Below are 27,500 nucleotides of genomic sequence, written 5' to 3'. Positions count from 1 at the left end.
ACTTCTGATTGGTAGATGCGGCGGGCGGCGGCTCGAATAAGACCCGGCATGGCCACACCCACTGTTGGGTCGGGATTAAAGCAGTGAAGGATTAGAGTTCGTCCTGCTCCGCTCTCCGCATTCGTTTCTTCGTTCTCCTGAGGAGCGTCTTTGCATAGGAAGGAAGGCGCCTCGGATGAAGCTCGGCGGCCGCACGATGTTCGTATGTGTTCCAGAAGAGCATCAAAACCGTTGAAGAAGTCCTGCAGGTTTCCGCCGAGGGCTCGCAGGACTCTTTCGTTCTCCTCCAGGCACAAACCAAAAAATTCCTCGCCAAATCGGCCACGGATGGCAGCAAAGTCAACGCCTGTGCAAAAAAAAAAAAAAAAAAAAAAAGAAATTAATAATGAAATAACAGAATCAGTAATTCAATATACTGTGATAATGAACATGCATACTATTGATATCATGGGCACTTAGCATGTCAAGATATAAAGAAAAAACTAAACAAAATAAACTTTTATTCCAAATAAAACAGTCAGAAAAAGAAAATAGTTTAACTCCAAGACGTAAACTCAAAAGTCGAAAGAAGACAGTCAGATGGCAGCAAAGTCAATGCCTGTGATAAAATAATAAAATAGCACATATATGGCGATATTTAGTAATTCACTATACCATGATAACTCGACATTCCAAATAAATATTTAATAATGAATAATAATGAAAAAAAATAATAATAATGAATTCCATCAGAATTCCAAAAAAAGAAATGTCAGAACTCCAAAGAAAGCAGTCCGAATTTTAAAAAAGGTCAGAATTCCAAGACGTAAACTCAAAATTCCAAAGAAAACTCTGGAAAGATGTAAACTCAGAACACATCCAAAGAAAACCATCAGAATTCAAAAACATTAGATTTCTGAGATATAAAACCTGAATTCCAAAAAAAAATAAAAAATACTATTAAAACAAAACAAAAAAAGACAAGACAAGACAAAAGGTCAAAATTCTGAGATGTAAACTCAAAATTCCAAAGAAAACAGCCAGAATTTAAACCTTTTTTAAAAAAAAAAGCTCAGACTTAACATGTAAACTCTCATTCTAAGCAAGGAAAGTCACAATTAAATCGAAGCAAGATAATAAAAAAGTTTAGAATTCCAAGATGTCAACCCAGAATTCAATAAAAATACATCGGAATTCTGAGATGTAAAAAGCAGAACACATCAAAAAAGAAAAAACTGAATTCCAAATGTAAATGCAAATGCAGAATTCCAAAGAAAAGCCACAATCAAAACAAAACAAATAAAAAAGGTCAGAATTCTAATATGTAAAATCAGACAACATCTAAAGAAAACCATTAGAATAAAAAAGGTCTGAATTTAAATAGTAAAAAAAAAGTCACAATCATAACAAAACAAAGAAAAGAAAAATTATATAAATTTATATATAATATATGTAAACTCAGCATTCTAAGGTAAACCATCAGAATTGAAAAAGGCCAGAATTCCAAAATGTACACTCAGAACTCCAAAGAAAAGCCACAATCAAAACAAAACAAAGAAAAAAAGGTCAGAAATCCAAAATGTAAACCCGAAATTTAAAATGGATTCACAAATCACACAAATAAAACAAAACAAAAACCGTCAGAACATTAAGAGGTTAATACATAATTCCAAAAGAAAAGTCACAATTAAGGCGACATAGTGGCGCAGTAGGTAGTGCGGTCGCCTCACTGCAAGATGGTCACTGGGTTGCTGGTTCAAGCCTTAGCTCAGTTGGCGTTTCTGTGTTCGCGTGAGTTTCCTCTGGGTCCTCCGGTTTCCCCCACAGTCAGAATTAAAAAGGCTAATAATGAGTGTGTGTGGATGTTTCCCAGAGATGGGTTGCGGCTGGAAGGGCATCCGCTGCTTAAAAACGTGCTGGATAAACTTAGAATTCCAAAGAAAACAGACAGAATTTTTACTCTAAAAAAGCTCAGAATTGACATGTAAACTCTCATTCCAAAGAAAAGTCACAATTAAAACAAAACAAAATAAAAAGGTCAGAATTCCAAGATGTAAAATCAGATTTCTAAAACCTAAACCCAAAAATCCAAATGGGTTCACAATTCACAATTAAAACAATACAAAAAACAAAACTAAAAAGGTCAGAACTTTAAGATGCTAACTCAGTATTCCAAAGAAAATTCACAATAAAAACAAAATCAAACAAAACAAAAAAGGTCAAAATATCAAAATGTAAACTCAAAAATCCAGAGAAAACAGTCAGAATAAAAAGGTCAAAATTCCAAAAACAGCCAGAATTAAAAAAAAAGATAAGCTTTCATTCCAAAGAAGTCACAATTCAAACAAAACAAAATAAAAAGGTTTAGAATTCCAAGATGTAAAATCAGTTTTCCAAAGAAAAAGTCACAAACAAAATTAAACAAAACTAAACAAAACAAAATCAAACAAAACAAAAAAAAATACAAAAAACAGAAGTTAAAGATGCAAAATCAGAATTCCAAAGAAAGTCACAAAACGAAACAAGTCAAAACAAAACAAAACTAAACTAAACAAAAAAACTAAACTAAATTGAACAAAATTAAACAAAACAAAATTAAACAAACCAAACAAACATAACAAAACAAAATTAAACAAATCAAGACAAAACAAAAGAAAATTAAACAAAAGAAAACTAAACAAATCCAAGACAAAACAAAACAAAATTAAACAAATCTAAATTGAAAAATATTAAACAAAACTAAATTAAACAAAACAAAACTAAACTAAACTTAATTGAACAAAACAAAACAAAACTAAATTGAACAAAATTAAACAAAACAAAATTAAACAAACCAAACAAACAAAACAAAACAAAACAAAACAAAACAAAACAAAACTAAATTGAACAAAATGAAACAAAACAAAATTGAGCAAAACAAAACTAAATTAAACAAAACAAAATTAAACAAAACTAAATTAAACAAAATGAAACAAAACAAAATTAAACAAAACAAAAAATTAAACAAAACAAAATGAAACAAAACAAAACAAAATTAAACTAAACTAAACAAAACAAAACAAAACAAAACAACAAAAACAAAAGTTGAAGATCAGAATTCCAAAGAAAAATCATCATAATTCAAAAAAGGTCAGGATTGCAAGATGTAAACTCGGAATTCTAAATTGAACAGTTAGAACACCAAAAAGAACAGTCAGAATTCTAAAAATTCTAAAATAAGAAACCCAAAGTTTAAGAACTGCTGACATCTCACAAGCCTTAAACCTTTGAATCATATTCAGTTTAACTCAAACACTATAATTACGCATTATTGAAAGGTCAACACTTTCATACACACACTGCCTTTTACAACAGCACACACATTCATATATTATTACTGAACATTTGACACAAACCCGAACACAGCAACCTGTGTGTATCTGACTATCCGCTTTTTGAACATGCTTTTGCATGAAGATGGAAAGTTAAAGGTCTGGCCGCGAGCGGCAGATTAGCATGGATTAGCTGAATGATCAATAGTTTTGGTGAACGCTGCTCTGCTGCATTAAAGCGAGATGCGCAGGAGCTGGAGTTGGGCAGGGCTCAGTTCAAATGGCTCATTGCGGTTTATTTATAAACGTGTTCTCGTTAGGGATGGCAGAGTTAGTATCTTAGCAACAGCTCGACTGCAGATACGCAGAGAGTTTTTTAGGAAAGTACATGTGCTGGTGCCACTCAGTGTGTGGATTCAGGTCAAAGTTTTGCTGTGTGTGTGTGTGTGTGTGTGTGTGTGTGTGTGTGTGTGTGTGTGTGTGTGTGTGTGTGTGTGTGTGTATCAGAGTTTAAGTAGCAGGATTTAAGTGAAAAATCATGATAAATTTGTGTTTGTGATGCAGAATAAATCAAGAGCTCTTTGGTTTTGTCAGAAGTTTAAATAAAAATGTCAAATATTGGTCAAATGTAAAACTAATCAAATCTGCATATGCATTTTTGTTTACAGTGATACATGTTATATATGGAGCACTACACGTTCAGTTTCAGTGTATGTTTGTGGGAATTACTAATGGGTCTGTATGGGTCCTTCATTCATTCATTTTCCTTCAGCTTAGTCCCTTTATTCATTAGGAGTCGCCACGGCGAAATGAACGACCAACTAATCCATCTAGTACTGGGAAACATCCATACACACTTATTCACACTTGTGCACTACGGCCAATTTAGTTCACTCAATTCCACTATAGTGCATGTGTTTGGACTGTGGGGGAAACCGAAGCACTCAGAGGAAACCCACAACAACACAAGGAGAACAAGCAAACTCCACACAGAAATGCCAACTGGCCCAGCTGGGACTCGAACCGAAAAAAAAAAATTAAAACTGATTTCATTCTAGCCGAAATAAAACAAATAAGACTTTCTCCAGAAAAAAAAAAAAAATATTATTATATATATATGTGTGTGTGTGTGTGTGTGTGTGTGTATATGTATATGTATGTATGTATGCATGTATGTATGTATGTATGTGTGTATGTATGTATGTATGTATGTATGTATGTATGTATATATGTATATATATATATATATATATATATATATATATATATATATATATATATATATATATATATATATATATATATATATATATATAGTTTTCTTAAGTTTTATTTCAGTTTTAGTTTTCAAAATTTTGCACATTAGGATATAGAGAAAAGCCTAAATAAAATAAATGTCATGCTTTTTGATTACTGTTTTAAAGTCTTATGCTGCAATGGTACGTATTTGTGGCAATAGCCAAAAATTATATAATACAATACCCATGTAACATTTTCTCTTTAAGAATGAATTCATTAAATTTTTATTAAAGTTGCAGCAGGGGAATTTCTTAAGAAACATGTTTTGTAGTGCTGGTTGAAAGTTTTTTCACCTTGCAATAGTACAGATTAAAGTAAATGATCTAAACGCATTTTTATGTACTTTTATATTCTGTGTGAGGCATAAAACTAAAAAATGTTCATCCAATAAAATAGTGTCGGGCCGACATCTCTCATATCTCTGATAAGCAGCCCAAACTGTCTGTCAGCAAATGCAGATTAGAGCTACTGCGCACCTGTTTGTGCATAGCTCTGCCGTTTGTGCATACACAAGCTGCGCGCTCACGAGAGAGAGAGGGTGAGTGCAAGTGGTAAAAACACGCTGAATCGAAACTTTTTTTAAAATTCTGAATCAAAATTGGAGTTACTTTTGCACGCTGGAGGACGGACCATGGCTGAAGTATTTCTCTCAGGCCTTGTTCATATGTGAAAATTTAGCGATATGAATTGGATCTGTGCTCTTGTGTCTGCAGTGTATGCAGGAAGATCAGATTTTCACCTGTTAATGCGAGTCGCGCATCAATAAAAATCATAGCGAATGACGTCTGACACTTTCATTTAAGAACAGACTTCAGCAAAGTCCCAAACCTTAAATCTCATACATGAGGACTTAAACAGCTTTCATATTGTCATATAGCACAGGTATTTAAGCTTGTTAACGAGAGCGAGAGAGCGCAATGTCCACCACGTAACCAATATAAACTAATTTAAAACTAGTGCTACATTACGTGCATAAATCACACCATGGACATTACATTAAGATGCCTAAAGGTTTAAAAAAGCCTATATATCAGAAGAAGATGGACAAATGAGAACCTTTCGGTTATAAACTATAGTAAAACAGCTTGTCAAAAGCTGCATACAGATTACAGAGAAAAGAGCACTCTTTAATTATCAGCTGTTAGTCTGCGCCCGTTTTTTTTGTTTGGTCATTGCACCTTTGCCGTGTGCTGTGTAAATGCAGACAAGTCACTTTTAAAAAGATGATGTAAACCAGTCATCAAAAAAAAATTTGATACAGTCACAAAATCGGAATTGATCATCAAGATCTGCAGTGTAAATGCAGCCTTAGACAGGTAATGTTCTGTTTTAAAACTATTTTCGTCACGCAGAGCTGATGTAGATTGGGTTGTTATGAATGGGTTATATGCACAGAAGTGTTGTTCAGCCACTGAAATCTTCTGGTGAAAGATTGATGTGATTTTTTTCAGTTTCATAAGGTCCTTTAACAGCATCGATAATGTAGATTTATATTTAGTTTAATAACAAAACATCAGTAAATAGCGCTACTCCGCCTAGCCTGCTTTACTGAGCTGAAGTTGACTTTATATTCACATTGGGTCATTTCTGAACAATGACAACCTGTGACTCTGAATATTCGGTCAGAAATACCATGGAAGTATGGCTTAGAAACGAGTGTAGTATTGAGTGTAATTCCTGCATGACGCTGGCCAAGCTCTAGCTCAACACATGAGAGAGGGTGCTGTCGTCTTTAATATGCGCGCTAACGTTTTCAGGAGGCGTGGCTTTGGACGGCAGGGGAGGGACTGTGGCTGTTTCTCAATATGCGTTCTTCAGCGGTCTTGCGTCCTTGTGTTTTCGTGAAACGTCATCATCAGCTGCCAAAGTTCAGTTCCAATACTCCAGACCGCAAGAACAGAGGACGCGTGAAACTTCCCGGATGTGTTCTTGATATAGAGGACCTACTGATCCAGGCTTGAACTTGCTCTACAAGTCCCAGAAGTCATTGCGACTGGAGGTGGGAAGCGCAGCATTTTATTTAGATTTATCATTAAAGTTCAGATATATCACTTATTTACCTTAGGAGTTTCCCTAAATGAAAGGGTGAATATAAACATTACCATGGACATCTTAATAAAGGAATAAACACATTAAGGGTGCTTTCACACCTAGACTTTTGTTTGGGAACCTGTCTCGTTTGCCCAGTTAGCGTGGTTCAGTTGGCATAGATGAAACCACCAATCGCGCTCGGATCCATGCCAAAATAATCGCTCTGTGATCGCTTGAATGAGGTGGTCTCGGCTCGACTGAAACGAACTCTGGAGCAGATCGACTGTAGTGAGAAAGCAAACGATCCGAGCACAGTTATATTACTGTGTTTTATGGATATAAAAGGCATCCGGCTATATGAAGATCGAATTATGAGCAGGGCGGAAAGTCATTCCAGACATCCCTAGTCTCCCACAAATGCACAGACACTCCCAGATGCCCGCAAACGAGTGATGATCTCCCGGTAATCACATGTCTCCCTCCCAGTTCTCAAATACGTCGCACATCCTTCTCACCCCTCCTCACCGCGTCTCTCCTCGCTCTTCTGACAAGTCGCGCGCACCCTGTCAAACACCCCCAAACCACCACCCCCCTGACATCTGAGCAGGACTCTGCAAAATAAACCATGAAACTCGGACAAATGTGAGGAGAGTTTACTCACGCGTGACTTGTTTTAGCTCTTTTGGTCCGATTAGAAACTCTGCAGTGTGAAAGCGAAGCGCACCAAGAGCAAAGAGCAACAATGTAACAATTTTCATCCCTGTTTCGGAACAACTGAATCGATTCGCAGGTGTGAAAGCACCCTCAGTGTGTTTATTTGCTGAAATTCATATACAAGTCTATTTTATTTATATTGTGCAATGTATATTTATAATGTTTTATGCAGAGCATATATTTTGAAAAGGGGGGAAGCTAAATAACTTTTCATTAAAGGTTCAGGACACCCTGGATAACTTTTTTTTTATATTAACAGATGTTTGTGTGTGTTGAGCATCAGTTAAGACAATGTTAGCACCTGTCAGCTTTAATTGTGGGGAAAACTGGATCATTTTGAGCTTTTGTCAGCTAATTTCAGCTTCCGGTTTTAAAATGGTTTTTGGGGCGGGATCAAAATCGGCGACGCAGCGCAGTACTGCAAGTGCAATAATACGCGTCGGTTTCTCATTATTATTCATAGCAGAGTTTTCTTATCCTATGAGAAGAGCCGGCTGCTTAATTATTCATGAGACCTGCCAGAGTCAAGCCCGAGCTGTGTCACGGAACCACGGGCACACAGTATTTAGCCGTTCATGAAGGCTCATATGCGTTTGTTTCCATGATCCACGCGGTTTGTTGCATGTTTTCCCCCGCGATCTTGTCAGGGCCGATCATACAGCAAAGCTGTGTGTGTGCTGCTAGCATTTTTGTCGGGAGAGCAGTACGAGAATTAGAGAATGGCAGACGCTGTCTTTTATCAGGAGTTCGTTCACATTCAGACACATCACTGTGCTGCTGTGTTTGCCTAAATCCTCCAGATTACCAGCAGGGCTAATGGTTAAAATAGACAGGTCAGGAGACCTGCTGCACTGAGTCTGCTGGATACGGGGATTGAGAGAGAAGTCCTCATTTATACGGTTTACATGAACACACTTATCTTTATAATGATATAAATTGTGGTTATGTGTATATGAAATTACGAATAGCAAATGTAGCAGGGCATTAAATCACTGTTTATTTCTTTGCATTTTAACTTTGTAAACTATAAACTCATGCGTCTCCTCACGGTTTGTCTCATTTTGTGAGCTAGCTTCGTTCGCTCCCCTTCTTCCCTGCTGGCCACGCCCACTCCTGCCCGATGCTCGCGGAGCTCCACGCCCATTAATCATGCATCTTTTGAAAAAATTCTGAAGTAGACTTTAACTGAAAGTGGGGGGTGTCATGGCCCTTTAAAAACGCGTGAAGGTCATGTGACCATTAGGAAGAACGCAGCATCTCATTTCTCACAGGACGTCGTGTTCTCTGTTCTCGTGGTCTCCTGAGTTCGTTCTTCCGAGGATACCTGGCAAAACCAGTCTCCACAAGAACGCAAGTCCGTTCTCTGCGTTCTTGGAATTGAGAAACAGCCTGTGTTCAGATTTTTAAGAGGCTAGCATTGTGGTAGAATAACCACTGCACCTTTAAATAAATCCAATATATTTTTTGTTTGTTTTTTTGTTTACTTATAGTATATATAGTTTTATTTCAGTTTTAGTTTTCGTAATATTAGCATACTAACATATCCAAAAAAAAAAAGCTGAAATACATGTTATGCTTTTTTTCCCCAAGTCTTTTGTTGTACTGGTATATTTGTGGCAATAGACCAAAAAAAAAAAAACATTGTAGGGGTCTAAATTTGTGATTTTTTATTTTTATTTTATACCAATAATCATTGATTATTGATATTTTAAACACAAATACATCTAAATTTACTTTTTAATTAGTGATATGCACAGCTAAGAACTTTATTTGGATCATTTTCTCAATACTTGAATATTTTCGAACCCCCAAATAGTTTTATCTCAGTCAAACGCTTCGGCTTAGTCACTCATTCATCAGGGGTCACCGCTGTGGAATGAACAGCCAACTACTCCAGCATATGTTTCATGTAGAAAATGCCCTTTCAGCCACAACCCAGTACTGGGAAACACCCATACACTCTCGCATTCACTCACACACTTGTACACTACAGCGAATTAAGTTCATTCAATTCACCTATAGCGTATATCTTTGGTCTGTAGGGGAAACCGGAGCACCCAGAGGAATCTGTTTTCAAAAATTGACACTTATAACTAGTCTTATGGTCACTTTTTAAATTACATTTATTTCATTTAGTGCATAAAAATGTGTTCGCAATGTGTAAAACCCCCTGCTGAACGTACCTAAAATAGTTGCTGTGTATTTCAGTATTCCTGAGATGTCGGTCTGGCTGTCGCAGCGCGAGTTCTCGAACAAACACTTCTGCTCGTCTGACAAGTTTCGCACAAACTCCTGTCCACTGCGAGAAAAAGAGAGAGACGCATTAACATTTAATCAGAGTTTAACCAATAAAATACCCAAACTAAACAATACTACGCCTCCGCTCAGTCTAAGATTGACCATGTAATTCAAAAGGAAGAATGAAAACAAACACTGCAGACGATTGTTGAGATAACAGCCCTGACAAGTATTTGGACACTTTAAGGCTCAGACTTAAATATTTGCACGTTGTGTCAAGTCAAATTTATTACTTATTATTATATTCACAATACACATTTTTTTAAAGCACGATGATGTTGACTTAATGATATGTTTAACAGACTTACACTTGGAGACAATATAAACCATGAGAAGCTTATATTGTATACTTTATGTTATACTTTATGCAACATGCTAATTCATGCCAGAATCATGCTAACAACATGCTAGAATAATGCTAATGCATGTTAGAATCATGCTAGTAACATGCTAATTCACGTTAGAATCATACTATATATATATATATATATATATGTATATATATATATATATATATATATATATATATATATATATATATATATATGTATATATATATATATATATATAAATATATACAAACAGTTCTGTCTGGTTCTCAAATCTGATTGGCTTTTAGCCGTGCGATATTCTGCAATATCAGAACCCGTACAGCCTCTTTACCCTTTGTGTATTACTCCGCCCACATACAACTAGCAAAAAGCAGACACTACAGATCTAAAGTTTAAAAGATGCACGCTCAACTGTTTAACTATCAGCTTATGATTTAAATCTGGAAGAAAGTAGTTCTTCATACAAAAGGGTTTTTGAGACTCTCCATGTTTGATTTTGTTTTTATATACACAATTATGCCGTCAAACTGTTGTATAAACGCAATATCACACTCGTAGCAGTGCGATATGGCTGTATATCGGCACTGGTGGGGGCACTAAGGCACTCGTCCGCAACGCACGCCTCCCACCAGTGCCGATATACAGCCAAATCGCACTACTACTCGTGTGATATTGCTCATATTTATATATATATATTTATATATATATATATATATATATATATATATATATATATATATATATATATATATATATATATATATATATACTTTTGTGAGGTAAAAAAAATAAAAGGAGGGCCCTTAAATTTGCCATAGCCCCAGGGCCCAACGTGATCCTTATCTGGCCCTGACGACTGTACATAATATTTCCTTAATTTATTCATTCATTTTCCTTTAGCTTAGTCCCTTATTTATCAAGGGTCGCCACAGTGGAATAAACCCCCAACTATTCCAGCATATGTTTTACACAGCTGCAACCCAGTACTGGGAAACACCCATACAAGCCAATTTAATTTATTCAAATCACCAATTCATGTGTTTGGACTGTAGAGGAAACCGGAACACCCGGAGGAAACACGGGGAGAACATGCAAACTCCACACAGAAATGCCAACTGATCCAGTTAGGACTCGAACCAGCGACCTTCTTGCTTTAAGGCGACCATGCCACCTTCTAAAATATTTTACTAGTTATTTTGGAAAATACTAGTATTCAGCTTTTAAAGGCTTAACTAGGTTAATTATAGCCAATAGAAAACAATGTTAATATTTAAAGGGGGGCTAACGCCCGTTCCCACCTCTGAATATAAAATAAAGTGTTACTGCAGCTTTTTAATGTCAGAATTGCATTATACAAACTCGCAATCCTGTCTTGCTCTTTTCTCAGAATTGTAAGATGTGAATTTAAAATTGCGAATTATTAAGTCAGAACTGCAAGACATGAGCTCACAATTCAGAGAAATAAAGCCAAAATTCTAATAGAAAAGTCAGAATTGTGATTTTTTTTTTTAAATTGTTTGTATAAAAATGGTTAAAGATTGATATTAAAAACGTCACCTTTTTATATTTTATTCAGAGGCAGCAAAGGAATTCCATAGATCAGTGGTTCTCAAACTGTGGTACGTGTACCACTACTGGTACGCGGGCTTCCTTCTAGTGGTACGCGGAGATATCAAATATGTCATATGTACATGCTACATATATTTGAAAATGTATCAACAATTATTTATATATGAATATGACATATACTATTATGTATTTTATGATATAGCCTATATTTCTGAGGTCCAGGCAACATTTCCTGGTGTTGATGAATTGTCTACTATATGTTAATACTTTACATTAAAGTACAGCACTTTTATTTTTACTTTTTAAGAATATTACCTTACCATTTTTAACATTTATAAGCACATTTTAATTTGAACGTTGACGTTTTTAGTTGGCTTGTTTTTATAAGCACAGTACAGTGTTAACGTTCAGACTATTTATAATGTTTAAAATGACTGACAATAATAAATATTCTTAATAATAGAAATTAATCTGCCATGTTTTAGAACTGTGCAGAGCTGTAGCTGCTTTACTGGGCTTACTAAGCTACTGTATTTCAATACCGCTTATTATGGTGGTACTTTGAGAGTCAATTTTTTTTCTGAGGTGGTACTTGATGAAAAAAGTTTAAGAACCACTGTCATAGATAATATACACTAACCGGCCACTTTATTAGGTACACCTGTCCAACTGCTCGTTAGCACAAATTTCTAATCAGCCAATCACATGGCAGCAACTCAATGCATTTAGGCATGCAGACGATCTGCTGCAGTTCAAATCGAGCATCAGAATGGGGAAGAAAGGGGATTTACATGACTTTGTTGGGGCCAGACGGGCTGCTCTGAGTATTTCAGAAACTGCTGATCTACTGGGATTTTCACGCACAATCATCTCTAATAACTGATTTGTTTTATCTTTGCCATGATGACAGCACATAATATTTGACTAGATATTTTTCAAGATACTAGCTTAAAGTGACATTTAAAGGCTAACTAGATTAATTTGGCAAGTTAGGGTAATTAGGCAAGTCATTGTATAACAGTGGTTTGTTCTGTAATCCAAAACAAATATTGCTTAAGGGGGCTAATAATATTGACTTTAAAATAAAAAAAAAAACATTTAATCTGCTTTTATTCCAGCCAAAATAAAACAAATAAGAAGAAAAAACATTATAGGAAATACTGTGAAAAATTCCTGACTCTGTTAAGCATCATATGGGAAACATTTGAAAGATAAAATTCACAGGAGGGCTAATAATTTTGACCTCAACTGTGAGTATGTGTGAGTGTGTGTTGCTTTTCTAATGCATTTTTTTAGACAAGCAACTATATTGTCTGGTTTTCAGAAATAATGCGTGTAAATGAGGTGAGTTTCTGCTTAAAGCGTGTACCTGATTTCCCTCTGTCTGTAAAACTCCACTGTTCTCTGCAGGGCCTGCTGAATGGTCGGGGTCTAAAAGGCAGAAAAACAAATGCAGTCAGAAGTTGCTCGACCCAGATTCACAAGCGACACCACAAAGACAGCATTAAACTGCTGAACAAAAACAAAAACAATCACATCACACTCGTCCAAACCGCCCCACACTCCTTCAAACACAGAAAGAACTGGATTCATCAATGGACACAATAACATCACACGATTAATTGAAATGATGGTGGATTCTTCTGAATGCACACAGTTTAATGCGGGCAGCATGGTGCCTTGTTGGTTAGCACTATGGTCGCACAGTAAAAAGGCTACTGGTTTGAGTCCCGTTGGCATCTTTGTGTGGAGATTGCATGTTCTCCCCATGTTGGCGTGGGTTTGTATGCAGGTGAAATATGCAGTGAAAGGTGAGAGTAAACCGATCTTCTCTATCAGATGAGTCTGTGTGCCGTTTTAAGGGGATTTACAGTGCTGATCTACCTGTAATAGAATACACCCTTAAGCCTTATCCAATCAACTGCCTTTATCACGCTGCCACGGCAACAATGAGCCAATCACAATCCTCCTCATTTCAGCAAAAGCTCTTAATAGCTCAAATCCAGCTTTACCTGCTCAAATGTGCTTCAGAGATGTCGCAGCGGTCGGCGGTTTCTCTCTCTCTGATAATAACAAAGCTGATTTATACCAACACAACACCGCAGACAAGCACGGCAATTACAACACTGCACATTATGCTAATGGGAATGTGGGGGAAAATTAGCTTGATTTGTTTTGGAAATAATGTCACAGTGCGAAAAAGTCTTTATGGGTTTAAAACGGCTCGATTTTCCTTCCTGCCAAAGTGTGCTTTCTTTCCTTTCCCTTTATTACATTGAGAGGGAGAGAGACCGCTCAGATTGTACTGAGATTATACCTTTAAATCAAGTTCAAATAGCGTGACAGGAGATCAATGTGGAGATTGGCTAACATTAGTTTTGTCTTCCTATTTATTATTTCCGACCCATATTTTCCTCGTCATGGCTATGCGTGCATCAGCCAACTAATAATAAAGCCTGATAAAGCCCTTACTTTACTGAATAAACAGTGTTCCACCAGATCCTGTATGTCAGAAAGTATAGACCATTTTCTAACCTACGTCACACATGACGTCACACGGGCTGCAAAAAAAGACAGGCTGCAGTAGTAAACATGTCGTGTTGTGCGGTTGGATGCCAAATTCCAAAAACAGAAAAATTAACTTTTACCGTACACCACACTGCTTTAATGCCAACTGCAGACGTCTTTGGCTAAAAGGGAGAGGAATAAAGTGACGACCTAATTAGAAATGCTGGACTCTGCAGTTCCCATGTTATATCAGGTAAGTTCACGCTATGCTGATGGAACGGAGGCCAGCTAGTAAGTGTTGTGCAGGTAAACCTCACTCCTCTGACCTCTAGCGACAGATGTCATAGGCCATGGTCTTTAGCCTCCTTGGTAGAGCACCCGATTCCCATGCGGAAGGTCACTGGTTCGATACCAGCTCGGAGGGGGTTGGGTGGTTTAGGACCGGCGTGGTTACATTGGTGCTGTGACCCGGATGGGAGTGAGGTTTAGGGGGGTGAGTGTAACGGAGGCCAGCTAGTGTGTGCTGTGCAGGTAAACCTCACTCCTCTGACCTCTAAAGGTGCTCTAGCGACAGATGCTAGAGGCCTTGGTCTTTAGCCTCCTTGTTAGAGCAACCGACTCCCATGTGGAAGGTCGCCGGTGCGATCCCAGCTCGGAGCGGGTTGGGTGGTATAGGACCAGCCGGGTTACACGGAATCATACACATTACTCGTTTTTGATTGCAGCAATGATTTCAGCAAAAACAGTTAAATATGGTGAATTAAACTGCGGACACTGAATGCTAAGAATGAAATGTAAAAGTGTAAGTTATTAGGGTAAATTGGTTTAATATTCACACATACATTCAGTGACAACTTGTGACATACTTCCTATATTGTTTACCGCGACACTTTGAATATTCGGTCTGAAATAACCTGCAAGTGTGACTTGAAAACAGCCACTGTTTATTTGACTGTGAACAATGTTGTACTTTAATAGTCATTGGCTGCTAATATGATTTCGCTATTTAGAGTTTGCACATAATACTTTTATGAAATTATATTATAAAGGAGAAAGTCTGAATGTGCGAATATGAAACCAACTTTACCTCTGTGTGTAAGTTCACATAAGCCCCTTTCACACATACAGACCTTTCCGGAAAATTACCGGCAATTTTCCGGAAAGGTTGTATGTGTGAACAGGTCCTTTTTGAAAATACTGGTAAATTCGTTCTGGCTATTTTCCGGAAAGAGAAGTTGTAAAATTACCGGCAATTTGCCGGAATGCTGCGCTGTGTGAAAGCAGAAGGAAGATTACCGTAATAAGCGCGTGCACGTCTAGAACGTGCTGACGTGAGACGTCTGCTTTAGCCAATCACAACAGTCAGACGCATTTACGTCCGCGCGGTTTGTGAGGATAAAAGCCTTTGTTTCTTCTTAATGCCACCTGTGTAAATAATCATTGATGAGATGCTTATGATAAGCCGTTGTTTGTTTACCTTCAAGCTTTGCATGTGCCTGTGATACAGCCTATGAGCGCCTGCACACGCACATATTATGAACATCTCGACATCCGAAAGTGATCCTGCGAAAGTTGTTCACAATATTGATCATCCACAGAGTTTGTGATGTAGTCAAATGTTTACAAATACAAGCGCAGCCATTTAAAGCTCATTTGTGGTGAATGATGTCAGAATTTACCGGTATTTTGGAATGGATGTGTGAATGCTCTTTTCCGGAAAATTTCCGTAACGTCCTCGCCTGTGTGAACAACGCTTTTTTCAATATACCGGTAAAGTCGTTCCGGTAATTTTCCAGATATTTACCGTTATCACTGTGTGAAAGGGGCTCTACCCTGCCGTACAGGTGGAGTTCGCTGTCAGAATGCAGTAGTTTTGCGTGTTGATGATTAATTACCCAGGCCTTGTACAGCACCATCTTCTTTCCGAATCTCGGTTTTTAGCACTACATAGTGTAAATAATATACATAATATGTAATCAATATAGGTTATTTCTAAGACAACAACAAACTCTGTACCGCATTGGATGTAATTCCCTCGCTGTAAATGCTAGCGCTCCTGGTTTCTTTCTGCCACTTCCCTGTGCGCGCATCCTAAATGTTTACAAACGTAGTAATTAGTCTATAGTTTACTGCTGAACAACTAATTTAATCATGGTAAAATAACACAGTAACGGAATAATAACACTTCAGTTTCCTTCAGAAGCTCAGACGGTCAGCTTTGAGAAACTGTCAATCATAACTGTCAATCATGATGACACGCCCCGTTTTTCATTCATTCATTCATTTTCTTGTCAGCTTAGTCCCTTTATTAATCCGGGGTCGCCACAGTGGAACGAACCGCCAACTTATCCAGCAAGTTTTTTTACGCAGCGGATGCCCTTACAGCCACAACCCATCTCTGGGAAACATTCACACACACATCCACACACACACTCATACACTACGGACATTTTATCCTACCCACGCCCATTTTTATAGCATTAAATTACTGCTAAAAACACAATGTTTAACCAACTGAAGATCTGCACCTGTATCAGCAATTAACCAAAACCATCTTTTTAGGACATTTTATTGCAAGTGTGATCATTTTTTATTTTTATTTGGGCTCAAGTCTCCTTTATTAACAGGAGGAGACCGGCTTTATGATTTGTACTGCAGCCAGCCCCCAGGGGGCGATCTAACCACCAGGACCTTTACTTAAAAGCAGGAGTGTGGCACACTTCGTATTGACATAACCCCAAAGTGCTTCACAACCATGGTGGGATGGGGGGGGGGGTGCACTTTATGTAGTATATTCCATTTTCTTCTGTATTAAAATAAATGCAGCATTGTCAAGCAAAATAGCCTTCATTAAAACTTCTATCAACATCAAACTGCTGAACGCTTGTATATTTCTCAAATCCAGTGCATTTTGGGATGTTTTCTGATTTGGATTTGGTCCAAAACAATTGTGCTCTATAAACTCCGCATGACTACCTCTGTATCACTTCACTGATTACAAACAGCTGCTAAACTATGTAAATCACACACCAAACAAAGCATCCGTCTGATCCTTTGCTAAGCGTGTTTGTCAATGAACATTCGTTTCGTTTAATCCCCAGACCAGACATTCCTACATGTCAACTGACGCAGTATAAGCTTCTGTTTACCAGACGGAGAATATCGCTGATCAGTAGGTGCAGATCTAATAATCACCACACTGTAAGACCTAACAGTGACAATCACTACATCAAATAAGTTAGTTTAACTTCATTCATTCTCCTTCGGCTTAGCCCAGGGATGTCAAACTCAATCCCTGGAGGACCGAAGCCCTGCACAGTTTAGTTCCAACCCTGCTCCAACACACTTACCTGCAGGTTTCAAACAAGCCTGAAGGACTCAATCAGTTTGATCAGGTGTGTTTAATTAGGGTTGGAACTAAACTGTGCAGGGGAGCGGTCCTCCAGGAATTGAGTTTGACATCCCTGGCTTACTCCCTTTATTTATAAGTGGTCGCCACAGCGGAACGAACTGCCAACTATTCAAGCATCTTTTACGCATTGGATGCCTTTCCAGCCGCAAGCCTGTACTGGAAAACACCCATACACTCTCACGTTCACACACACACACACACTCACAAACTATGGCCAATTTAGTTCATCCAGTTTCCCTAAAGCGCATGTGTTTGGACTGTGGGGGAAACCGGAGCACCAGGAGGAAACCCACGCCAAAAGAGTTATGGAAACTCATAAACTGATTTTATTAGGCAGAGCTCAAACCGAACGAGATATGAATGAATTATTATGTGTATTTTGTAATTAAAAGTGCTGTTTAATGGAGAGATTTAACATTGGACAAATTTTCAGACAATAGTTTTAATTATTTCTTTTATCTTTGCCATAAAATTTGACAACATTCATTTTCATTTTGGCTTAGTCCGTTTATTAATCAGGGGTCATCACAACGGAATAAACGACCAATTTATCCAGCTTAAGCTGCAACCCTAGTAGTGGAAAACACCCATACGCTCTCCCATTCACACACATATACTACGGACAATTTAAGTTAGCCAATTCATCTATAGTGCATGGGTTTGTACTGTGAGGGAAACCGGAGCACCCAGAGGAAACACATGTTAACATGGGGAGAACACGCAAACCTCACACAGAAACGGCAACTGACCCAGCCGAGTCTCAAACCAGAGACCTACTTGCTGTGAGGCGACAGTGCTACAGACTGCGCTGCCTTGATTCTATACGAACAAAGTATAATAAATGCAAGTAAACTGTCTGCATTTGTTTCAAATAAACTTTCTGAAAAAAAAATTGTGTATTTACTATGTGTGTGTATATATATATATATATATATATATATATATATATATATATATATATATATATATATATGCATACACACACACACACACACACAGATGAACACTCTAAGAAAATGAGCATAACCATTTTTTAAATTTTATTTCTGATGGTAAATTGTACTAAACGTTTACTATATTACGTCTGTTAGGATTACAACACACGAAATGAAACATCCCTGTTGAAAAATCCAGCTTAAACCAGCCTAGGATGGTTGGCTGGATTTAGGTGGTAGACCCTCCTGGTTTTAGAGGGGTTTTGGCCACTTCCAGGCTGGTTTCCAGCCATTTCCAGCCTGATCTTATCTGGTCAGGCTGGAAAGTGACCAGCTAAAACCATCTAAAACCAGCTTGACCATCCTGGTTTAAGCTGGACATAGCTGGTTTTGGCTGGGCTCCCAGCCTGGCTAGGCTGATCAAGCTAGTTTTAGCTGGTCATCTCCCAGCCTGTCCAGCTAAAACCAGGCTGGAAATGGCTGGGAACTAGCCTGGAAGTGGCCAAAACCCCTCTAAAACCAGGCTGGTCTACCAGCTAAAACCAGCCAACCATATAGGCTGGTTTAAGCTGGATTTTTCAGCAGAATGTTTCATTTAGTGTGTTGTTTTTACCACGGTTTGTGTTTTTCTGTCATTTCAAAATGTCACTTTATTTTCAATTTGTCACAGTTATGAAATCGGTGTGTTACTGGGACAGTACAGGTGATGTTAGCGAGGACGAGGCTTCATATAAACAGCAGGAGATGCCGTCTGACAACGAGAGGAAAATGCCTCACAGCAGTTGTTTTCCCTCCATTGGATCGCATTTCTTTAAATGATCAGTCCAGGAGATGGCGCTGATCGGCAACTGTATTAGTTCAAAAATGATAAAAGCAGATAAAATAGATTAAAACTATCGTTTTAAAGCTGATCAAATGTGACTGTTTATACGCTTCAGCTGCCGACCGGAAGTTCTTCGCATTCTCCTTGCGCATACACGCAAAGCATAATGGGTCATTTTGCGTTCTAAGAAAAAGGTCTATAACCCTCTCTTCACTCCTAGGTTAAATCGGAGGGTTCAACCACTCTACCAGATAATAATACAGAAACCATACCCCCACTCTGAGTCTCCGATCAACCTACCTGTTCACTGTTTATCCTCTTACTTCCTTTCCCATCCCTTTCATCACTATAATAACGTCTAGCTCAAAGTGTGGCGTGGTCCATGCTGGTGAAATACATATAAATAGTGATCATGTGACATTTGTTTCTGTTTTAAATAATACTTTTTTTGGAAATCGGGTTTAACGGATCATTTTAGTGGATGTCTTCCATAAATCGTTGACAAAATGTACATGATAATCAGTTTGTTTGCTAATAAATTACAATACAATTAAACAGGACATTATAAAAACTGTGTGAGCATTTTTTAAGCATTTTATATATAATTCAGCTAAATCTGTCTCTCTCTCACACACACACACAAACACACATATACACACACACACACACACACACACACACACAAACACACACACACACATTTTGGATTTGTGCCATTGGAGCAGTTGCTTTGCCATGAACCACATTTTCAAGTGCATTTCTGGTACAACACACGCGCACGCACACACACTGGAGTGAATCTCAGGACAAGAACATTGTGATGCAGAAACACACATGCGCTATTGAGGTGTGTGTTTCTCTGAGAATCAAACAGACTATAAAACAGAGTCTCATGAGGTTATAATGCCCTCTTTCCCTCTCTCTCTCACACACACACACATTCTGAAGTTCTGAATGTATAACACTCCACACACACACACACACCACACACCACACACCATACATAATCTCCATTCAAACAAACACAATTTGGAATGTGGAATTACACTTTCAACACGAGACAGGATGAATATGAAGGAATAGATGCATGCACAAACACACACACACACACACTGAATGTCTGAATTTGTAACACTCCACACGAGAGAAGATGAATATGTAAGAAGAATATGCATGCATGCGCGCACACACACACACACACACACACACACACACACACACACACACACACACACAGTCTGAATGTAAGATGGTGTGACGGATTGAGCTCTCCAACATCTGCACTGTCACTGCTTCTGCTGTTTAGAGGAGATTTATGAGCCCAGTAAATCTGTGCTTATGAACAGAGTCAAATCCATCATCATCATCATCATCATCATCATCATCTCTTACATCATCTACACGAGCAATACTAGTTCTCAAGCCTTCATGTAATCCTGAAAATCCACTCTTCATTCAGTATTTAATCACACTTTAACGTTAGATAGATAGATAGATAGATAGATAGATAGATAGATAGATAGATAGATAGATAGATAGATAGATAGATAGATAGATAGATAGATAGATAGATAGATAGATAGATAGATTCTACATGTAAACTATATCTGTATCTAGACGCTCTGCTGTTTCGCCATCACTTAACACAAATTTGCAGTATATATATTTACATATACAGTTGAAGTCTGAATTATTCGCCCCCGTTTATTTTTTCCCCAATTTCTGTTTAACAGAGAGAGAAAAAATTCAACACATTTCTAATCATAAAAGTTTTAATAACTCATTAATAACTGATTTATTTCGTCTTTGCCATGATGACAGTAAATAATATTTGACTGGATATTTTTCAAGACACTTCTATACAGCTTAAAGTGATTTAAAGGCTTAACTAGGTTAATTAGGCAGGTTGGGGTAAATAAGTAGCTTAAAGGGGCTAATAATTTTGACCCTAAAATGGTTCATGTTAAATTAAAACTGCTTTTATTCTAGCCGAAATAAAACAAATAAGACTTTCTCCAGAAGAAAAAATATTATCAGACAAACTGTGAACATTTCCTTGCTCCATTAAACATAAATTGGGAAATATTAAAAAAAGAAAAGAAAAAAAAATCAAAAAGAGGGCAAATAATTCTGACTTCAACTGTATATATATATTAGAAAAATGAAGTTTTATATATATAATGAATATATAAATATCTAACAATTACACACCACATTCTATATATACCCTAATGTATCTATAGTATATTAATCTATAGTATTTTCAGAAAAATAGTCAATGCATCATTTATGATGGCAGTGTTTGTGTGTAATATGTCTAATCATTATATAGACAAAACAGATTATTTATTTTCAGAATTAAGTCAATGCATCATTAATGACGGCAATGTGTGTGTGCGTGTGAGAGAGAGGGAGTAATAATTATAGACACTACATTATATATATATATATATATATATATATATATATATATATATATATATATATATATATATATATATAGTTCTATTTTCAGAAACAAAAGTGAATGCATCATTAGACTGTAGTGTGTGTGTTCGTATGCGTAAAATGTAATGTAAATAAATGTAAATGTAAATATGTAATAATTATATATGGCCACCACATTGTATATACTGTACGCCAATTCTACTGTACGCCAATTCATCAATGTCAAATAGTTCTATTTTAAGGAAAAAAAGTGAATGCATCATTAATGACGGCAGTGTGTGTGTGTCTGTGTGTGTGTGTGTGTGTGTGTGTGTGTGTGTGAGAGAGAGAGAGAGAGAAAGAGAGAGTGTGAAGGTAACGGAAGGCACGGTACCGTCGGTGAGGTGAGGCGTCTCAAACTCTCCCCGAGAGAGTCCAGATTGACGCGTTTGCGCCGCGCGACTCTCCTGCTGACCGCCGCGTCCTCGAACGGACACGATAGCGTCTCCACCGGACTCCGGCCGTTCCAGAACACGCGCGAGAACGGGCACTCTCCATCCTCCCCGGGGCTCTCCAGGTAGTCCGAGCCCATGGAGCTGAAGGATTCGGAGGAGATCTTCCGCGAGGACATGCTGCTGCCGGTGCGGTAGGACGCATCAGACGCGCAGGGGACGCGGAGGCATCGCGGAACCGTGACGCGCGCGCTCGCTCCCGAATGAATGCAGCGGCGGCAGCGCCTGGAGGGACCACCGGATCGCCAAGTGCGCAAAACCCAGATTCAGTCCGCGTGGGTGTGGGTAGGATGGAGCGGGGTTTTCGTATTACCGAATCCCGTCGGTGACCCAGCAGCTCCGTAGACCGATGAAGACCCCCGGAGACCGCATGATCCGTCCGTGCAGGTTTGACGCGGGGAGAGGCGCGCGTCCAGATGCGCGTAAAGACGAGAAATATTCGAGCGTCTACGGCGCGCGCACACACAACTAAGACAGCCAATCGGTTAACACACTGAGAGAGAGAGAGAGAGAGAGAGAGAGAGAGAGAGAGAGAGAGAGAGAGAGAGAGAGAGAGAGAGAGAGAGAGTCAAAAAGCATGCAAAGCAATGCTGCGGCTCACTCTACATCACAGAGGGAGCATAAAGAACAAAACACACATACTTTATCATTCAAAAACAGATTACAATCGAAAAACGGATAGTAAAATAGATGAATTGGGAAAATAATAGACTAGAACAGAAAATTTACCAAAAAACATACTTTAACATTCAAAAACAGAATAGAATAAAGTGTACAACTAGATCAATTAGAATAGGTAAAATAATAGCATACACTCTCAAAAATAGAGGTACAAAAGCTGTCACTGCCTTCCAAAAGGTACACTTTTATACCCATCAGGTGCACATTTGTACGTTAATAGTATATATTTATACCTAAAAAGTACAAATGTGTAAATGGCATAATATCTTAAAATGTACAAAAGTGTACCCTTAAAGTACAAAAATAAATATGGTAAAAACAAAAAATTTATGCAATAGATTAGTATAAACGAAGAAAACACATTAACATTCAAAAACAGAATAGAAAAGTATAGAATAAATAGTAAATGTAGATCAATTACAAAAGGAAATATTAGAATGTAAACAGAGTAATAACAAAAACGCTTACTATCACTTTCAAAAGCAAAATGGAACAGAAGAATAAATAAAATAGATAGTAAAATAGATCAACTGGAACAGAAAAATAATAGAATAGAATAGAATAGAACAGAAGAAAACATAACAGAATGGAATAAAACAGAATAGAATATAAAAGAACAGAATAGAACAGAATAGAGTAAAACAGAAGATAATGAAACAGAGGAGAATAGAATAGAACAAAATAGAATACAATACAATACAACAGAACAGAAGAGAATAGAACAGAGGAGAATAGAAAAGAAGAGAACAGGAGAGAATAGAACAAAATAGAATAGAACAGAAGAGAACAGAAGAAAATAGAACATAATAGAATAGAACACAATTAAACAGAACAGAATAGAAGAGAAGAAAAGAAAATAGAATAGAACAGAAGAGAATAGAAAAGAATATAACAGAAGATAACAGAACAGAGAACAGAAGAAAATAGAACAAAATAGAACAGAATATAATTAAACAGAACAGAAGAGAATAAAATAGAATAGAACAGAAGAAAATAGAACAGAATAGAACAGAAGAGAATCGAATAGAACAGAAGAGAATAGAACAGAACCCGGAGGAAACCCACGCCAACACGAACATGCAAACTCCACACAGAAAATGCCAACTGACCCAGCCAAGACTTAAACCAGCGACCTCCTTGCCGTGAGGTCACAATGCTAACCACTGAGCCACCGTGTTGCCATGAACAAGTCTGATTATTTTAATAAAACAGTTCTAAGAAACCAAAATATGTCGTTAATCATAATTTTAACTGTAAAAAAGTCCTTATAAACACTAGGCACGGTAAACATATATAGTGAATCACAAGAAACCATTTCAGCACATCTGCTAAAGATTCAGTGTTTATGTCAAAGTGTTGCTGGTAATTTCTTCGTCATTTCTGAGTAAAAACTGTTTACAAAGCACAGATATTTTATATGTTATTTTGAAAAGGCAAAGACAAAAGAGATGTTGTTGTTTTTTTTGCAATCTGAAACGAAACAAAAAAAAAAATCAATATATAGTTGGATGAAAGCATCTAAGAATCTCATGACCTACATTTTTGCGCTCATGTGTGCTGTTGTCAAGGACTTAACAAGTTGATTGGTTCAATTATTGTGCAGAATTACTGTAATGCAAGAACATCTCCATCACCGCCAGAACAACAACAAAAGCCTCAGCAAATGCAGGTATGTTGAAAAAAAAGTAGCGTAGGATTTATGTTGAAGCATTTTATATTACTCAGAAATTACTACAGCTGCATTATGGAAACTTGCCATAATATAATATAATATAATATAATATAATATAATATAATATAATATAATATAATATAATATAATATAATATACTGTAATATAATATAATATAATATAATTAATATAATATACTGTAATATAATATAATATAATATAATATACTGTAATATAATATAATATAATATAATTAATATAATATAATATAATATAATATAATATAATATAATATAATATAATATAATTAATATAATATAATATAATATAATTAATATAATATAATATAATATCCACTTTCACCTTGTATGAACTGTGTGAGACTGTTATGAAATGTGCTAAAATAGAATAGAATAGAAACAACACAGGCTCATCATAAAGACATATCTCTATACACATTTCTGGAGATCATGAATTATGTAGCCAGAAGTACATATGTCTGCATTTCGTCTTTAAAACAAATGCTACAGGGCGGTATGACACCATTTCTTTTGTGCTTTTGAAAACACTATCGGTTTAGTTTAGGGAAGTGGTTGGGGGCTGGTCGATCAATGCTTTTGAAAACATTATCGGTTGGTGTTAGGGAAGTGGGTGGGCGCTGGTCAATCGGTGCGTTTGAAAACATTATCAGTTGGGGTTAAGGAAGTGGGTGGGCGCTGGTCGATTGGTGCTTTTAAAAACATTATCGGTTGGGGTTAGGGAAGTGGGTGGGCGCTGGTCGATCGGTGCTTTTGAAAAAACTATTGGTTGGGGTTAGGAAAGGGGGTGGGTGGGGGTATCAGTCAGTTGCTCTGGTATATTTATGTGAGAAGAGCAGGCATGATTGGAGAGAGAAATTTGAGATCTGAAAAAGCGTACATAGCGGCATCTGGTGGATTCACGAAAACAAAAAGCAAAAAAAAAAAAAAAAACATACCCCAGGGGATGTATTGGTCCGTTTTCACTGAGTGGTACAGTACGGTTCTGTACGCTTTTATCGCCATTTCCACTGTCAAAAGGTACCTAAAAACTAACTCTACAGTATCACTTTTTGGTTACCCTTTGCAAAGAGTGCCAAGCAGAAATAAAGGGTACCAAAAGGTGGACCTAGATGCACAGCTAAACACTATTGGTTTACAGAGATAAGTCACTCGCTCGTGGAGCTAGCCAGAATAAAAAGTGCGAGAGTGAAGCACGAAAAAACAAAGGAGAAGCCCGACAAAACACAGGAGCAAATGATGCTTCTGCAACCTAAAGCACAAGCAAATTGTCATGGTTATCATCGCCTTTTGGACTTTTATGAAGTCAGAATCATTAAATTACTCTCTAACAAGAGGCTACATGTGCTGCTGAAGATTAAAGATGAGAGGTTTGCACTGACTTTGGGCGATATGTTGCATGTTGTTTTTGAACCCAAATAAGGGCTAAATGTCTGCTGTGTGTAGTTTTTTCTGTAATTGGTAACATATCGAAGACTGTAGGGGTCTGAATGTGTTCATATATGTTTCATTTATTTATTTACATTATATAATCACAGACATTACAGTTGGCTACTCAGTAGGTCATTGATTTGTAGTTATGGTTAAATTATGTTCATATAAAGGTGAGTAACGAACATTTATACACAAGTATTTATGTGTATGAAGAATCTGTTTTGTGAGGTGCTTCTCGTATGATTTGTGAACGAATCGTACAGCTTTACGTTGACATTTTCTCGAATGAGAATGACGTCGACTGAAACTTTCTGTCGTACACCACGCCCATAAAGGGTACCCTAATACATGGTTCTGGAAGTACCCTTGGTACTCTTTAGGCAGTGGAAACGCAAGCCTGATAAAGGTGACCTGTACCGACCCGTACTGTACCAGTCAGTGGAAAGGGGCCATATTTGGCGCCTTACAGAAATATATGCAGGGGTACGTTTCTCGGAATGAGAATGGGTTGAATAGAATAGAGTAGAATAGAATAGAGGTTGCACAGTGGCTCAGTGGTTAGCACTCTCACTTCACAGCAAGAGGGTCGCTGGTTCGAGTCCCGGCTGTGTCAGTTGGCATTTCTGTGTAGAGTTTGCATGTTCTCCCAGTGTTTGCGTGGGTTTCCTCCAGGTGCTCCGGTTTCCCCCACATTCCTAACACATGGTTCTGGAAGCCTGCTCGAAAACATTTAAAAAGTCTTATAATCTGCATTTATTTTTACCTAATTATCCCAGAGACTCCCATATGCATCGTATAGTGATTCATTTGTTCCCAAACCCCTCCTAAGCGCGAAGCTAATCTGCGCTGATTGGACCGATGACAGTCTGTTGCGATTGGTCAACACTGACTGCCTTCAGCGCGAGACAGAGTGAAATGCCCAGCAGCTAATCAACAATATAAAAGTAGTCACAGTGCATACACACTTGACACTTTAGTGTAGAGTGTGGATTTTGGCGGCCAGTGCGTGAATATAAATTCAATAGACTTGAAAATATTGATGACTAACTATTTTATTGAGCAAAAACTCTAAGAATTGGGGAGGACATCGGCACGAATCTCAAAGCCTGTCACACTCTACCTGCTCTTTTTTTCACACACACACAACCCTTCTCAGAAGAACTGGAGAGAGATCGAAACTAGCCCCTCACACTCTACCTGCTCTTTTTTTCTCTCACTCTCAAACACGCACCCACGCACGCACACACACACACACGTTTGTTTTTGTGAAAAGTGGGGACATTACCTAGGTTTTCATTCATTTTATACTGTCCAAACCGTATGTTGTATTGCCCTCACCCCACCCCTAAACCCAACCATCAGAGGAGACAGTGTTCAGCTTTACTCTCTGATTAAACTCATTCTCTAGGATTTATAAGCATTTTGAGAAAAGAGGACGTCACCAATGTCCTCATATTTCACCTCCTTTTTGTAATACCCGTGTCATACCCATGTCATTATACAGAATTGTGTCCTGATATGTCAC

General features: G+C 37.6%; 3 protein-coding genes across 5 annotated transcripts in view; 2 read left to right on the top strand and 1 right to left on the bottom strand.

The window, feature by feature from the left end:
- The window catches only part of gria4a (glutamate receptor, ionotropic, AMPA 4a), an 877,747-nt gene that overhangs the window by 359,375 nt on the left and 490,872 nt on the right, over positions 1-27,500 (top strand). The window lies entirely within an intron of this gene.
- Positions 1-27,500, top strand: part of LOC100535385 (uncharacterized) — a 199,308-nt gene that overhangs the window by 91,113 nt on the left and 80,695 nt on the right. The window contains exon 2 of the mRNA XM_087284768.1: positions 8,303-8,555. The gene's annotated coding sequence lies outside the window, so the exon portion shown is untranslated. The remainder of the gene's footprint in view (positions 1-8,302; positions 8,556-27,500) is intronic.
- The window catches only part of gucy1a2 (guanylate cyclase 1, soluble, alpha 2), a 72,181-nt gene that overhangs the window by 42,863 nt on the left and 1,818 nt on the right, over positions 1-27,500 (bottom strand). For 2 of the 3 annotated variants that reach the window (XR_015509903.1, XM_087284686.1), the window contains exons 1-4: positions 22,033-22,642; positions 12,903-12,964; positions 9,518-9,633; positions 1-346 (exon numbers count right to left, since the gene is read on the bottom strand). The exon at positions 1-346 is cut by the window's left edge and continues 460 nt beyond it. Coding sequence is in view for 2 of the 3 variants with exons in the window: in XM_087284686.1 (XP_087140812.1) it covers positions 1-346; positions 9,518-9,633; positions 12,903-12,964; positions 22,033-22,269 (761 nt within the window). In the remaining variant the exon portion in view is untranslated. Of the gene's footprint in view, positions 347-9,517; positions 9,634-12,902; positions 12,965-22,032; positions 22,643-27,500 lie in introns of those variants that run through there. The other variant, XM_087284687.1, reaches the window with a different exon arrangement.

This window comes from Danio rerio, chromosome 15 (assembly GCF_052040795.2).
Source record: "Danio rerio strain M-AB ecotype USA chromosome 15, GRCz13ab, whole genome shotgun sequence".
In the NCBI taxonomy this organism is placed as follows: domain Eukaryota; kingdom Metazoa; phylum Chordata; class Actinopteri; order Cypriniformes; family Danionidae; genus Danio; species Danio rerio.
Note: the sequence above shows the minus strand (reverse complement) of the source record. Positions and strands in the feature narration are given on the sequence as shown.